At 32.9% G+C, this 15,260-nt stretch overlaps 1 protein-coding gene across 1 annotated transcript; it reads right to left on the bottom strand.

Moving 5' to 3' along the window:
* Positions 1-11,645: 11,645 nt before the first annotated feature.
* LOC143575664 (putative protein phosphatase 2C 63) lies at positions 11,646-13,880 on the bottom strand. Its single transcript, XM_077059974.1, has 4 exons — positions 13,551-13,880; positions 12,307-12,680; positions 11,988-12,218; positions 11,646-11,900 (listed from the first exon to the last, which is right to left on the bottom strand). Exons 1-4 carry the CDS (start codon positions 13,804-13,806, stop codon positions 11,646-11,648), a joined length of 1,116 nt encoding a protein of 371 aa, XP_076916089.1. The 5' UTR covers positions 13,807-13,880.
* Positions 13,881-15,260: the final 1,380 nt, after the last annotated feature.

Below are 15,260 nucleotides of genomic sequence, written 5' to 3'. Positions count from 1 at the left end.
TGCGCGTATAACGCTTGAGAGTATACAAGAATTATAGAATATGGATGATATCCAGTGATAATGGATATGAAGCGATTATCCTTAGCTTGTGACCCATCAATGAGTTACTAATTCTAAAAGAGCTCTGCTTTCAAAATCTCATAATACATAACTCCAATTTAAAATTAAGGCCCTATAAAACTAGAGGCCTAAAACCATGACCTTATTTAGCTTACCAACGAGACAGCCATGGCTTCAAAAACATTTATTTTCAAAAATCAGTCTGAACATTCGTATCAAATGCTTAGTTCGTTATCAAGTTTAATACAATTTTATTTTTTATATAAAGTTTCAAGTGTTTTAGACGTTAAGTTTTTCTTTCCCGTCTCTTTTTTATATAGGGTTTTGGAAAATCATTAATGGTTTCGATGCAACATGTACGTTTAAGTAAAGATTATTATTTTTTTTATAGAAATATCGGTTTTAAATAATCCTAACTATGTCTTATTGGCAAATAATGCCCAACTTCAAAGTTGGTTGGTGATGATACCAACTAAAGAGGTATTTGTTTTAAACGGACCGCGACTAACGAAGGTTAACTCTGTTAGTGTTTTTTTGACATGACATGCCTACTTGTCAAAATTTGCTTATGTGCGAATACATGGATGACAACGTGGATGTTTATGTGGAAAAAATGTTTAGAGCAAAATGTGGGAAAACAATAACCCTCCATCTCTTCATCAAACCGCTGCAACACCGTCGACGGCCACCGTCGGCCGGCCATCTGCACCAACACCACCACCCACAACTTGCAATTGCACCATGGCGCACCCACTGGATACCTTCATCAACAACAACATGCCATATATGAAGGATTTCGACTGGTTCATTCACTTAATTCGTTTATTAAATCAACAAATCAGAGACATAATTGATCGTTTGCGACGATGGAGGTTGGACTATGGTCGGAGAGGTTTAAACCAAGTTTCCTTCGAAATCAAGTTGGTTTTTCTTTCCACGAGATGAAGTAGTGGAGGATAGGTTCAATTCCATCGATCGATTTGGGGGTTTAGGGTTTATTTGATTGATTTGGGGTTTATGGTCCTTCAATTCGTGTGAGTAAAAGAGACGGTGATGAGTTTTGTTTGTTTTATATTAAAAGATCTGGAATGCCACGTAATCCGTCCACATAATATTTTTTTTTTGACACCTAGGTGGGCCATGTCAGCAAATCACTAAAGGAGTTAACTTCCGTTAGTCGCGTTCCGTTTAAAACAAATACACCTTTAGTTGGCACTGCCACTAAACAACTTTGAAGTTGGGATCATTATTTACCAATAGAACATAATTGAGATTATTTAAAACCAATATATATATATATATATATATATATATATATATATATATATATATAATGTTCCAGATACGTTTATGATTCAGTTATTGTTTTCTAATTTCTATTATAGCGTTTTCAATTTTCGGCCTGAATTTTATTATTTCACGTTTTAATGTACCACAACGTGCATGCATTGTTTAACCTTTTAATAGCTATATTTTGTACGGTTTAACAGTCGTGCCACAACTTGCGGGGTCCTATTTACTAGCTAATAATTATTTGGATTTCTAGGAATACGATAAAGAGTGTACTAGAATCAAAAAGTAGTAACTTCAAACGATCCACCGGTTCATTTAATCGATCTATCTTATTTTATGGATCAATCATCCAAAAGACATTACTACCCATAAACCTCGTGATAGACCGCATGGTCCTCCCGATTAATCAAAGTTGAGAATGAGGTTTTGGGGTGTCATAATCAGGGAAAATTGTCTCCCCAAGTGTAAAGTAGTGCCTAGCCACATGTACGTAGAGGTGCATAAAAGTTAGGCTGTGAACAGAACCTGCTTTTGAACCCAAACTGAATTGTATGAATCAGTTTGTAAGTCGATACTAAGAAGCTGGTTAGAACTAGTCAAACCCGAATTGAGATGGCTAAAGCCCCTATTGAAACCATTCAAAGTCTATCATATGCCCCTCAAAAATGGGTTTCAACATGGACCGGTTTGGCAAAAAAAGCCGATTTGACTATCTTTTACCAAAGTCGAGTGAGTTCTCAACCCAAGCCGGTTCGGGTCCACAACCAGATTTGTGCACCTCTACATGTACCAAACTGTAAGCAACTACTCGAGATTAAGGAGATTGTTCTTTTTATACAATTGGGCCGTACTAATTAGCCGTAATCCATGTAATTTTTCATGGGCCTAGTATTGTTGAAAGATATGGACCAAAATATTGCAGCTTGTATATTCGATGCACATTGTCGGGCTGGGTTTTCCTTAACGGGCCAGGGTCCTCTTAGTGGTTGTTTGACCGCACATATGGGAGTCATGGGACGGTGACAGCATAATAAGTTAATAACTTTATAAATATTTACATGTTTAGTATAGATTTGTAATCTATCTATCTACCTATATTCTAATAAAGTAAAATAAATGGAGACACTTGTCATGTTTTGGTTAATTCTCACAATTTTTTCCCTTCAAAACTAATATACCCTAATATAAGTAATAAATCAATAATTATTCACTTTCCTTTTACACTATATTTATATAATATCTATATATTTTTATAAATATAAATATTAACATATTATTTTACTATATATTTCAAAATAATTGGTGAATTCCAAAAATCAACAACAAATCATGTTTCTCAAATGAAAATTGTTTCGGGTTGTTTGTGGAAGTTAAATTTGATTTTATGGGTCAAAAATTGGTAAATAGATTGTTTGGTATAAGTTAACTACATTTATGTCAAAATTTGCTATGGATCAAAAATGAAAATTCTGAATATTTTTAAAAGTTTGAGAATGCAAAATAGATTTATCGTCAAATTTGTTATGGGTTCAAAGTGTTGACTTTAAAATGTCAAAAGTATGAAAGTTAGACTTTTAAACATGATTTGGGTTTCAAGTTTATTTTTAAGGGCATTTTTTGAAATAAATCAAAAAGTTAGGAATTTGGCAAATTGACTATTTTTCCCTCAACTATTAAAATTTTTTAAAAAAATTGCGAACACTTTCGACATACCACCCCATGCCCTATCAATGCCTCAAACTTTTATCAAATTTGAAATATTTATGTCAACATTAATTTTTCCTTCAATGGTGATCAGAACGTTGTATGAGAAGTATGTCATGCAAAACTATGCTTAAATGAAACAAAATATTCACAAAATTGAATGGGTTAACATGTTATTGATGTGTTGTAAAACACTCGTATTTTCCACACCTTTTATCTACGTTTTTGTATTACATTTTATGTGGTTTAACTCGTTTTAGATAGCTTTTACATATTTTTATTTATCTTGTAGGCAAAAGGGTGGAAAGGAAGAAAAACCGGACTTTTGGAGCAGTTTACGAGCCTTTTACGCATATGTTTTCAAGTAAAACTCAAAGCCCGGCCCGTCTATGATATGAAAAAGCCCAAGCCTCATATTATATCATAAAATAAAAAAGAAAAAAAACCCGAGAGAGGGCAGCAGCTGCGATCGCAGCAGGAGGCAGCAAGGGGAAGAAGAAAAACTTTTTTCGGCTTAGGGTTTGAAGGTTTTGTCGGCTAGGGAAGGAAGAACAAACAAGAACAAGCCTCGGTTATCGTTTATCATCATTTTACAGCAGCAAACAGCAGCCCGGAACACCCAATATCCTTTCTTGCATAACATTGTTCAACAACTTTAATTCTCTTGTTTAATTGTTAACTAGTTTTGCACTTGATTGAGAGATTGAATTGTTTATGATTAGTATTGATCATTGGATGATTATTATGATGATTGGTATGAGTTTAATGATGATTTTGTTAAGTGTTTGCTGCTGTCTAAAAAATATGCTCGGCTAAACTTGTTAGTTCTACCTAGGAATGATGTTAATTTTTAGGTTTTGATAGGTTTTATGGATTGTTTGATTAATAGACCTTAATTGTTATTGTAAAGTTTGATTTAGACTTCAAATAGGTTGTGTTTAAGGGCTGGAATTATTGGTTAATTTATTGCATAAACCCCGTGTGTTGATTGATTAGTTTTGTATTGATTGATCGGTGCATTGTTTGATTCTAGACTTGGTGTTTAGGGTTTGTTTGCGGTAGGAACAACCGTAGGGTTTTGTTGCATGATTAATTGATTTAAGTACAGCAGTTAGGCACCTTCTTTGAGACCGAGAGGTGATAGGAAGTTAGGGTCATCTCATTGCCTTTACATGCTAGAATAAGGATTGCACGAGAGCGAGTTCGTTCTTGTCAGGTTTAGGTGTTTTGAGTGACTAGTTGATCTATTTTAGTTTAAGTTGAATTGTTCCTCTATCCTTGGTTGTGTAGTATTCATTGCCCTTAGGGTCGAGTGTTGGTGAGATCGAGAGGTGATCTAGCATTATAACACGTTAGCAATTATTTCCCGGTTTGGTCGTTTTAGCCGATTTTGAGTAGTCAGGGTTTATTGAGTTAGACCGGGAGGTAATCCAGTGAGCCCGAGCGATCCTTAGTCGTGTCATCTTTAGGGACCGGTGTCTTGAAGTCATCCAATCCATTAGCTTGTTAGGCCTACAATTTGATTCAGACCTAGGTAGACGTTTTTCTCCATCCTAAGTTAACACAGTTAGTTTTCCGTTAAGTTTTCTATTTTTGGTAAGTTTTGTCAGTCAGTTAGGTTAGTTCAGTTAAGTTAAAAGAAATCAAAAATCAATTAAATATTATTCTAAGGTAGGTCTTGTCTAGGGTTAGTAATCGTTAGCGTCTTATGTGTCCACGTGTTCGATACTCGGACTTCCTAGGTCTATACTACTTGCTATCGGTACACTTGCCGGTTATGTGTGGTTTTAGGATTTTCGTTTTAATATTAAAGCTTAGTTGTGAGGGTCATTATTATAGAATTATTAGACACACATCAGTTATTTTTTATGTTGTCATTATGACAAAGTTGAGAAATCCTCTAAAACTTATCAAAATCTTTTTTATGGTGTAGCTCATAAAAACATAGTTCTTGAAGAACATCGATTGCTACAATTTAATATCCTACTTTTCTTTGATGGGTGGTAAATTGATAAATATATCAATAAAGGTAACGCCTCTTTTGTATTTAGGCTGAGTGGTTAGAACTACCATCGTATGAGAAATCTTATTTTGAAATTCGTTCATAACCAAAATTCTTTCAATTATACATATATGACACCGAGAATGAATTTTTCAATAGAAAAAAGCATTCTCGGGTACGATTTTACACAGGCATTTTTTTATTAAGTTTATTAAAAAATCATTTTGTGATATAAATAAAATCAATTTATGCATGCATTGTATAGATACAAGCATGCATGTAATACATTTTTTTTTTTCATATACGCTATGTAATTATTTGTTTTATTTATAATTTTATATTTGAATTATCCCATATATGACACGGGCACTAAAACTAGTAATATATATAATTGAAACCCCTAAAATCCTAAGTGTCGCGATGTGGTCGCTCTCCCTTTTTATGAAAGCCACCAGATTGCTTGATTTTTAAATGAAGGCATCTCATTGATTTAACCCAAATTCATTGGTATGGGTCTTACCAGAACTAGATGGCTCTTAAACGGATTATAACATCTCATTAAATTAAAAATTAATTTTACCAATTATTTGATAGGAAAATCCTATAAAATAGGGATATACTAAAATTTAATATCCAATTTAAAAAGAAAAGGATATTATTTATAATTAATAAACAATTTTATAGTAAAAAAACATAAGCGGGTCATGGGTCACCAAATCCAGATAGCTTTTAAACGGGTTATAACATATTATTTTTTTATGAAACACTTTCGTCATCAAACTCTAAGTATATTATTAACTTTCTTATAATAAAGAAAATTAAAATCCAAAAAGTAAATATTAAAAAACAAAAAATGTAAAACAACCATTCTCTCAAGCCATCAGATTGCTTTCTTTGTAAATGAAGGCTTTTCACGCATTTGACTCGAATTCACGGGTAAAGGTCTCACCAAACCCATATAGCTCTTAAACGGGTTATAACATCTCATTATATTAAAAACTAATCTCATCAAATATTTGATACGAAAATCCTATAAAATAGGGATATACTAAAAATTAATATCCTATTTTATTTAAAAAATATATTATTTATAATTAAGAAACAATTTTATAATAAAGAATGGGTAACGGGTATCACCAAACCCAGATAGCTTTTAAACCGGATTATAACATATCATTTATTTGTGAAACCATTTCATCATCAAACCTCAAGTATATTAATTATTAACTTTCTTACAATAAATAAAATTAAAATCCAAATATACATATATAAATATTGAAAACGAATAATGTAAAGCAACCCCCGTAATACGGGGGATAAAATCTAGCGTTATATAATAAAAAATTAAATATGGAAGCTGAATTAGTTAATGAACCCATAAATTATTTTTGAGGAGAAAATAAGATTTTAAAAACTGGTCACCCGTGATCGAACACATATCTTGCCTAATTCTTAGTCAAACTGACTGATCAGATCCTGATCGTGTAAACATTGTATGTTGCCTCAACTTAGGTTTGGGCTAGACGGTTATGTTTGGCTCTACTATAATTCGACACAAGTTGTAACCCGGGCTAGATTGCTAATTTTGGGTCTACTCTAATCCGACATAAGTTGTAACCCTACTCTGCTTGGGTTCGGCTACTAGGTTTGCCCCGATTCGATTTTGAGTAAATTTTACGTCGGTACATAGATAAAATAAGCATATCTTAACATTATATTTGGAATTTGATAAAACGTTGTATTTTAAAAGCTGTCAAAGAAAAACTAAATATTAGTGAAAAATATAACTATATTAATAAAATATTCTATATAAAACACAAATAAGTTGATGCATGTTTCCACCATGGCGCATATTTTCGTAACTAACCCGATTATTCTTGGAATTAAAAAAAAAGGGTTAAAAGTGGACTCTACTCCGAAGGTGGGTCGTTTTTGGGAATTTTCCCAAAATTATCAGGTGATTTCTTTTTTATTTTATTTTATTTTGAATTGGTCTTTTGATGGTCCGGATACGAGGTTAGGCGCAACTCTTTGCTGTGTCTAGACTCTAGACTTAAGTGTGAACGAAAGTTAATGTTCAATTAATAGATGATACTAATCCCACTAATTTCTCCTCAATCACAAGATTTATTCGGTGTCATATATTCTGCAATAATTGTATATATTGTTTTCCTTTTATGCTGTAATTATTGTTATTATAAATTAAAGGCATATCTCTCCCAATTGGGTAGAGAAACTTTCTCATCACATCAATAAAACGAACGCCAAGATTTGTTTTGTAATACGCGTCGTCCTCGTATTCCCCGAAGATTTTCGGAGTAAAATGTTGTATTTTTCTCCCACACATTAATTATGAAATGATACATATTAAATAAAGAAAACGATATTATTTAATGGGCATAGACTTTGGCATTCAAAAGAAAGAAAAAATGGACATAGACTTTAATAAACTATTTATTTTAAATTAAAAAAGTAGCACACAAAAATATTAACAATAATAACTAATTTGTTAGATTGTATATTTCCAGGTAATGCTAATCGGGTTAGTTTGGATTCCATCCAGGTTACATAACATATCAAAATAATGTATTCATCAATTTATTCATAAAGATGATCTTAATGATTAATGTTCATTCAACGAACTCGACTTCTAAAGTAAATTTTTGTTACTCAACTAGTTAATTTTATTCAACGATTAATGTTAAAAAACTAGTACCTTGAAGAGTTGAGGCTTGAATCAAGCAAACAATCTGTATTGATTGACTGACTTGGATGAATAACCGAATAGAAATTAAAATTGGATGAATTGATCACTAGTTTAACTTTTAAAACATCGTAGTTTACCTTGAAGGTCTTTGTTTAGGGTAGGGGTGTTCACAGTTCGGTTTAAAACCGTGACACCGTCAGAGCTATATTTGATTACTAGTTTGAGGCCCGTATATTACACAGGTAATTGATGAAAATTTGAAACTTTAACCTTAAGTGAAATACAATCAACAAAATGATCATATGTTGCTAATACAATTAAAATTTACATTAAAATTACAAAAATTGCATAACTAAGATTACACGAATATGTTACAAATAAGTAATTCCTTGTACACTACATTTGTGATTGTATTGGTCAGTATACATTGTTATCAAAAGTCAAAATCTTTAGGTGTTTACTTGTAACTCTTGATAAGTTAACATGTAGGTATGTTTATAACTCTTGATATAGCCACGTATGGTTGTTTGTGTGACAAAAAAGGTTATTCAAGTGCATACCAACCTTATATAAATGATAATATATCCATAAAAATATATATATATTCATCCATATAAAATATTATACCTTTTAATCAATTAATATGATGTCATTTGAGATCATCTGCTCATGTTTGTTCAAAAAGCATGATTATGCCAAAAACCAAATTATATAAACGTTGATGATAAATCATCCTTAAAATCATTAAAACTTGAAATTCATTTATTACGATAAATTTGTTTTCATTAATATTCTGTGTATGACAAATTTTCAATTGATTTTATATTTTACAATTAACAATTGTATAATTAAGTAACATATAAAACCAAAAATTAAAATTTAATTCATATGAATGGAAAATGACAAATTCATGCTAACCTTAAAGCCATGCTTAAAAAATAGTGACTATTTTGAGTTAGCAGAATATTAGAAAATTTAAAATTGTATAAAGTGAAGGTAGTTATTCTTATTTATAAATAGTTAAAAGTATTGGATAAGGAATGTTTCAATTTTTTAATATTATCTGCTATTATTAGTTAATATAATACGAAGTTGTTGGAATACTTAAATAATATACATACATACATACATACATACATATATATATATATATAGACAAGAAAAAGATAGAATCAAAGATATCGGATTTTATGGAAGCATAGTAATGACTTTAACTGGATTAACTATTTTTTTTATATTAATGTGACAATGGAATATCCTTGAAATGCAAGTATGATTAAGTTACAAATAATAAAAAGTAAAAATAAAAATAATAAATATTTCTATTAAATAATTATAATTAAGGTGTGAATTTTAATGATTTTTTATAACATATTTTAATAATAAATGTTATAACTGTAATTTTTTTACAAAGTTTTTTAATAAATATTTTGTGTATAGCTTTATTATTTTGAATATAAACCATCATAAACATTTTAACTATGCATTAACCAACCGGTAACATTAGCATAACCCCAATTCGTTGTATTTGTATAAAAATAGAATTAATAAGTTAATATATGGAAATTATTTAAAACAAATAGAATATTAGAAAATGTGTATATAAAAAGAGGAAAACAAATAAATACTAAAAGAAATTACCATAGAAATACTAAAAAAAGATTCATGACTCCTGCTTTATATGGTACTCGAACCCGGGTAAAAACGTGACCATTAACCTAACAGATAGCACAATCACCATCAGGCTACACATGCTATTTGTATAAACTTCAAAATTATTTGACTAAATATCTAGAAAAAAAAACTTTTATGAACCAACATTCAACTTTTATCTATATATAATTAGATAATTTTAGCCTTTCAAAAAAATATACTAAAGGCACATGCTTCCAGTCGTGATATAAAAAGCATAGTCAAACAAGTAAATCGGGTCCCAACCGGTTCCAACCCAAAAACCTAACCGGTTTATACCTGGTTCTAACCGCGGTTAGAAACCGGTTTATATTATTGATATTCGAAATTGGTTATACCGGGTAGGGGTTTCTTGTCTAAAACCCAGTTAGTACCCGTCCCGATTAGGTAGTCTAACCGGTTATTTGACTGTTGATCACTAACCGTTTTTGAAAATAACTGGTTTTCAACTTATCGGTTAACCAGTTTGTGCACCACTGGTTTAAGTATTAGGTACATTTAGTCCTTCAAGAGAAGAGATCTTTCCCAACTTTAGTTTCATCACGAGAAAAGATTATTGGTGTAATTGTGTATCCTAACCAATACAAACCATTGGGTTATGCTGGGAAGTCTTCGTTTCGTGTTGAAAAAAACCTTATATTAAAATGTAATTGTTGTCGACAGATATAAATTCGGTTAAGTAAAAAATACTTTTTGAAAGAAACTATGTTTTTAATAAAATTTATTGGAATGTTAAATAAAATTTAACAAAACCGTGCACTTGCATATTTATTCTTTTTAATTTAAAAATGTTGGTCAGTAACGGAAGCAGAACTTTTACTAGAATTAACTTAATTTTGTTATCTAGATGAGAATTCTTTCAAAAACAAACAAACAAACAAACAAAACCTAGATGCCAAATGTGAAATGCCCAATCAAATTAAGGTAGTTTAACATCCACTTTTAAAATTATCATTGAGTGTGAACTAAGGACGATCAATGGTGCTGGGTATGTGTATCTATCAAATTTTTGCCTACAGTACTAGTACCGAACCGAGAATTCTGGTAATGATACCAGTACCAAATTTTTTAGGAAATTGAAATCGGGATTTTTGAGATCGGTATCGAGCTAATCCCTCGCATGAACTGGATTTTGGTATCCTATGATTAAAGGGTAGGAACTAGGCCAACAATATGGGCTTCTCTAAGAGGCTGGCACAAAGAGAAACACCTCAAACACACGCTCATTTATTCACCTTGTACACAATTTGGCCTCGCCTTGTACCAAAAAAAAAAAAGAAAACGGGATTGGATTTTCAACCCAGTTCGTAACCTGACCCTATACTGCTCAAAAATCCAGTTTGACGACATACTCTGATTTCAACCAACCTTACCCGTCAGTTTGTAATCGAATTCGTATTCCACACTTGTGAAACCGGTTTCGACCTGATCGGGTTTATAAACCAAATTTAGACGTTAAGAAAACTAGTTTTGGAAACCAGTTATATCGGTTTGTAGCATTGACCGAGACTAGCCTTAAGAGACCCTTTAACCATTAGGGTCGATTTTTACCATTATTTCACATTTTCTTTTACCCTTTTGTCCCTCATATTTTGGTTGAATCATACATGTTACCCCCCCCCCCCCAACACACACACTTAAACGCTCAAAATCACAAATTATCTTCTTAAACGTTCCAAAAAATCTCTCAGATGGCTTCATCAAGTATAAAGTATGTGATTTAATTTTTTGTTGGTTCTGGTTTGTCTTCAAGTGGGTCGTTACTGGTTCGAACCATTCCAACCAAGAGGAGCCCGGAAATTTGGTGCTACTATAATTTATGTGAAATGTCAACGGTCTACACAAGGCTCATTACAAGTTTTATGGTAATTGTTTATTGCAAAAGATGCAAACACAACTTTAAAAAAGCACATTGTCATTAAATATTTCAAGGTGTTGTCGACTCTTTCACTAGTTTCACTGGTTACAATAGAACTTTCTTGAAATATTGCAAATAAGGTGACATGAAGGGACCATAGTGAAAGGCTTACAACTAATTAGCAATAAAAGATTGAAAGGAATACATATAAAATCCAAATTCATGAAAAAATAAAATACAATATGTTGTTAAGAACATAAAAATAAAAAACAAATTATAAAAGTATATACATTCTTGCATCCTTTTTCTACAACTTATCTATAGCTTTCTTAGTTCTTCAACAGAAATGGATCTTCCACAACTTTGTCTTCATCATGAGAAAAGATATCCATAGGCGCGGTAGTGAATCCTAAATTCGCACGTTTAGATCCTTTTTTGCGATCAAGGTAAATCACTACCACAGATATATCATCATGAAAATGACGCCTAACGCCCCTTTCTATTTTCATTACATCCTTGTATCTCAACTCTCGTTTCTTTGTCGCCTCACGAATAGCCGCTCCCACCAATCTTTTCGCTATCCCCTGAAACATATACACGTTTTTGTCACCAAAAAGGGCATCTTATCACATAATCATGTAACAAAAAAACATTAAAAAAGGGCAACTTACCGCTCTTGGATATCTGTAAACAATATCCACTGCAGCTTCATCATTCAAGTGCTCCCAAAGCCCGTCCGAAGCAAATATCAAAAACATGTCTTGTGATTTAAGTTTTCTAGATATGATAGAAGGTTCTGCTGTTAATACAGGTTTCTTCAAAGGAACATGGTATCCGTATTGACGTGGGTCCCGGTGAAACTCGGGTTTCTTTAAATATAAATCACCTATAGATCTTGATACCTGATAAGAGAAAGATAATAGAGTATGTTATCATATTATTTATTAACATCATTTAACTGACTGACTAACTAACTAACTAACTATCAACCTGAATAATACCCTTAATTCTCCAAACACCGCGACAATGTACAACAACATGTAAATCATCAGGATGTTGTGATTCAACCTCCTTCCTCACTTCCTCATATGAAACATTATGATCTTTTGATAATCTCACCGCAACCACTTTCGTCTTTCCTGCATTAAAAACTTTCTGGCCGAGTACTGCACGCGAGTCACCAAGGTTAGCAACATGTAATTCACCGTTAGAGATAGCTCCAACAAGACAACATGATCCAACTGATGCAATTTGAGGTCTAACTGGCATTTGATGCTTCACAAATTGAAAAAACTTTTCTTCAGTAGCATTGAATGCCTTCTTTATAACTTCTGCGGATATTCCCCCTTGTTCTTTTGCAAACTCTGAACCAAAATTACCAAACATGAATGCGTAATTACTACTAGGGGTGTGTACGGTTTTGTTTGGGCTAGGTTTGGGCTAAAGCCTAACCAAAAACCAAAAGTAACAAATTTGGGCCTACATCATTTTGTTAAGGCAAATTAGGAATAAATAATCCACTTTTTGTATATTGGCTGATAATAATCTCACCTTTAAAAATCCATGCGAACGGTCCAACCTTTCAACTATTTTTCTCTCAAAGTGCCTCCGTTAAAAAACAATTAACGTCGTTAAGTTTTTTTCTGAAATCCAAACCGATGTTTTAGGGTTTTTGATCGGAAGACGAATACGAGTCGACTGATGTAAAACTTATCTTAAAACGGTGATCCAAACAACAAAACAGTGTTTCAATTCGGGTGTTTGAATTTTCAATTAACAAAAATAAGCCATTTGAATCACCGTTTCGATATAAGTTTTACATCAACCGACTCGTATCTTTCTTCCCATCAAAAGCCCTAAAACATCGGTTTGAAATTCGGAAAAGCACTTAACGACTGTTTTTAACGGAGATCCATTGGGAGAAAAATAGTCGAAAGGTCGGAGCGTTGGCAAGGATTTTTTAAGGTGGGATTATTATCGGTCAATACACAAAAGACACAAAAGGTGAGAGTATTTATTTCCAATTTGCCTTTTGTTAACTAATAACTAACTTATATTATACATTTGAGCTAAAATGATAGAGTTACATATTTATTAAATTCTTAAAATAAAAAAAAAAGAAAAAGAAAATCAAAAGGTGAAAATCTATGAATTTGTTTCGGTAGGGTTTATTCGGTTTTTTATTACATGCAAACAAAACCGAACCGTAATTTCGGCTAGTTAAAACAACGTACTGTGAATGAAAGGAAAAAGGTTGGTGTTGACGAATCGAGAGGCTTCAGGACCGCCATGACCGTCGTAAACGCCAACATAGGTGGCGGACGGGGACGTAAACACCTGGCTTTGATCTTCAAGGTTTGAATTCGCTTGAACAACAGCTATTGAGAAGTCACCAGAGGCATGCGGCTTCAAGTCGTTATGCCATAACAATACATCGCTACTACGTCGTCCTATGCATCGCTCTAACGCCTTAACGCACGTCCATAACATGTTGAACCGATTGGAATTAGGTGTTTGAATTTTGAAATGCAGAACAAGCACAAATGATGATGTTATTGAGAGATTTTGTGTGGGTTTTAGAATGAATAAGTTGGTACATATATTAGAGTCATGCCTCCACATCAAACTTTCAAACGTGTTATATATGGGCCAAGCTTTTGACTTTTTAATGCAACAAAACACAAATTCATGTTATCATGTACCCCTTTATATATGATATAATATAAGAATCTAATGTTTGCATTCAAGTCATCATCGAGATATTTTATTTTTATACACACGTCACCAGTCACAATACATTTTATTAATTCGGACCTAATTGGTATAAACTAAAGTTCATTTTGTAATCTAAATTAATAAACTCCATAGGTAATAAACAAAAATAGACTAAAGCCGTCACCCGTGGTGACCCGAGTTCTGTAAAAATCGACACTAGAGACTGGACAGGTAAATAATCGGTTAGTTGTAATTCAAAGTGGTTCTAGTTGTGGTGTTAATAAGTCTAATTAATATATTCATTTAATAAACGATAATTATTCATTTAATAAACGAGTTCGAGCTTGATCATTCGCTTTACATACTACGTAATTTGACTAGGCTTGTGAACCTGAGCAACCAATTATTTACGTAAATATAAAATTGCATAGGTGTTGTTTGTTTTTCAGATGTTTAATGTCTTCAGTCTGCAGACCACATCTGCAAACATCTATAGAAGAAGAGGTGGACCAAACCTCTGCAGTCTGCAAGAAGAAGACTGTTTGTTTTTTAACGTATGTAGATTGCTAAATTAAACTGGTAGTGGTGTACAAACTGTGATAGTGGGTGGTGGTGGTGGTGTTGGATGGTGATAGTGGTAGTGGTGGGTGGTGGGTGGTGGGTGGTGGTGGACGTTAAAAGGCCGTGGTGGTAAAAGGCAATGATGGTGGTGGTGGTAGAAGGCAGTGGTGGGTGGTGGACGTTGGTGGTAGACAGTGGTGGTGGCGGACGATGAGTGGTAGTGGCGAACGGTGGGTGGTTGTGGATGGTGGTGGTGGTGGCGGTGGATAGTGGGTGTTGGTAGGATGTAGTGTTTTAACCCTCTGCAGACCTTATAAGATCTCAGAAGTGGATGGATCAAGTCTGCAACAAGAAGAGCTTGCGCTGATGTTTTTTAATGAAACGTATTCGAGAAAACAAATAGTTAGCAGATGGTAATATCTGCGTGGCGCGAACAAAAAAGTTTATACAAACCTTTTAAAGATAAACAAGCATCCCCATAATAGTTATGATAAAAGCAATTACATTACATAATATTTATTTGTCAAATATAACTATAGTTACATATGTAAACTGAATGTGCCGTTTAACGGGCATGGGGTCGGGTTTTATCCGGAGAATCCCTTAATAAGTGGACCGCTAGGGGCTCCGTCCGTTCAGACTTGTGACTGGCTCGGGCTACCTTCAAC

This window comes from Bidens hawaiensis, unplaced genomic scaffold, assembly GCF_021521415.1.
Source record: "Bidens hawaiensis isolate Kalapana, Puna unplaced genomic scaffold, B.hawaiensis_p1.1 tig00027569_1, whole genome shotgun sequence".
NCBI lineage: Eukaryota > Viridiplantae > Streptophyta > Magnoliopsida > Asterales > Asteraceae > Bidens > Bidens hawaiensis.
Note: the sequence above shows the minus strand (reverse complement) of the source record. Positions and strands in the feature narration are given on the sequence as shown.

Coding starts and splice junctions, on each gene's coding strand:
- LOC143575664 (XM_077059974.1), bottom strand. CDS start 13,806: ATGTTATGGACGTGCGTTAAGGCGTTAGAGCGATGCATAGGACGACGT. Junction 12,219..12,306: donor GAATTAAGGGTATTATTCAG/GTTGATAGTTAG, acceptor TTCTCTTATCAG/GTATCAAGATCTATAGGTGA. Junction 11,901..11,987: donor TTTACAGATATCCAAGAGCG/GTAAGTTGCCCT, acceptor TATATGTTTCAG/GGGATAGCGAAAAGATTGGT.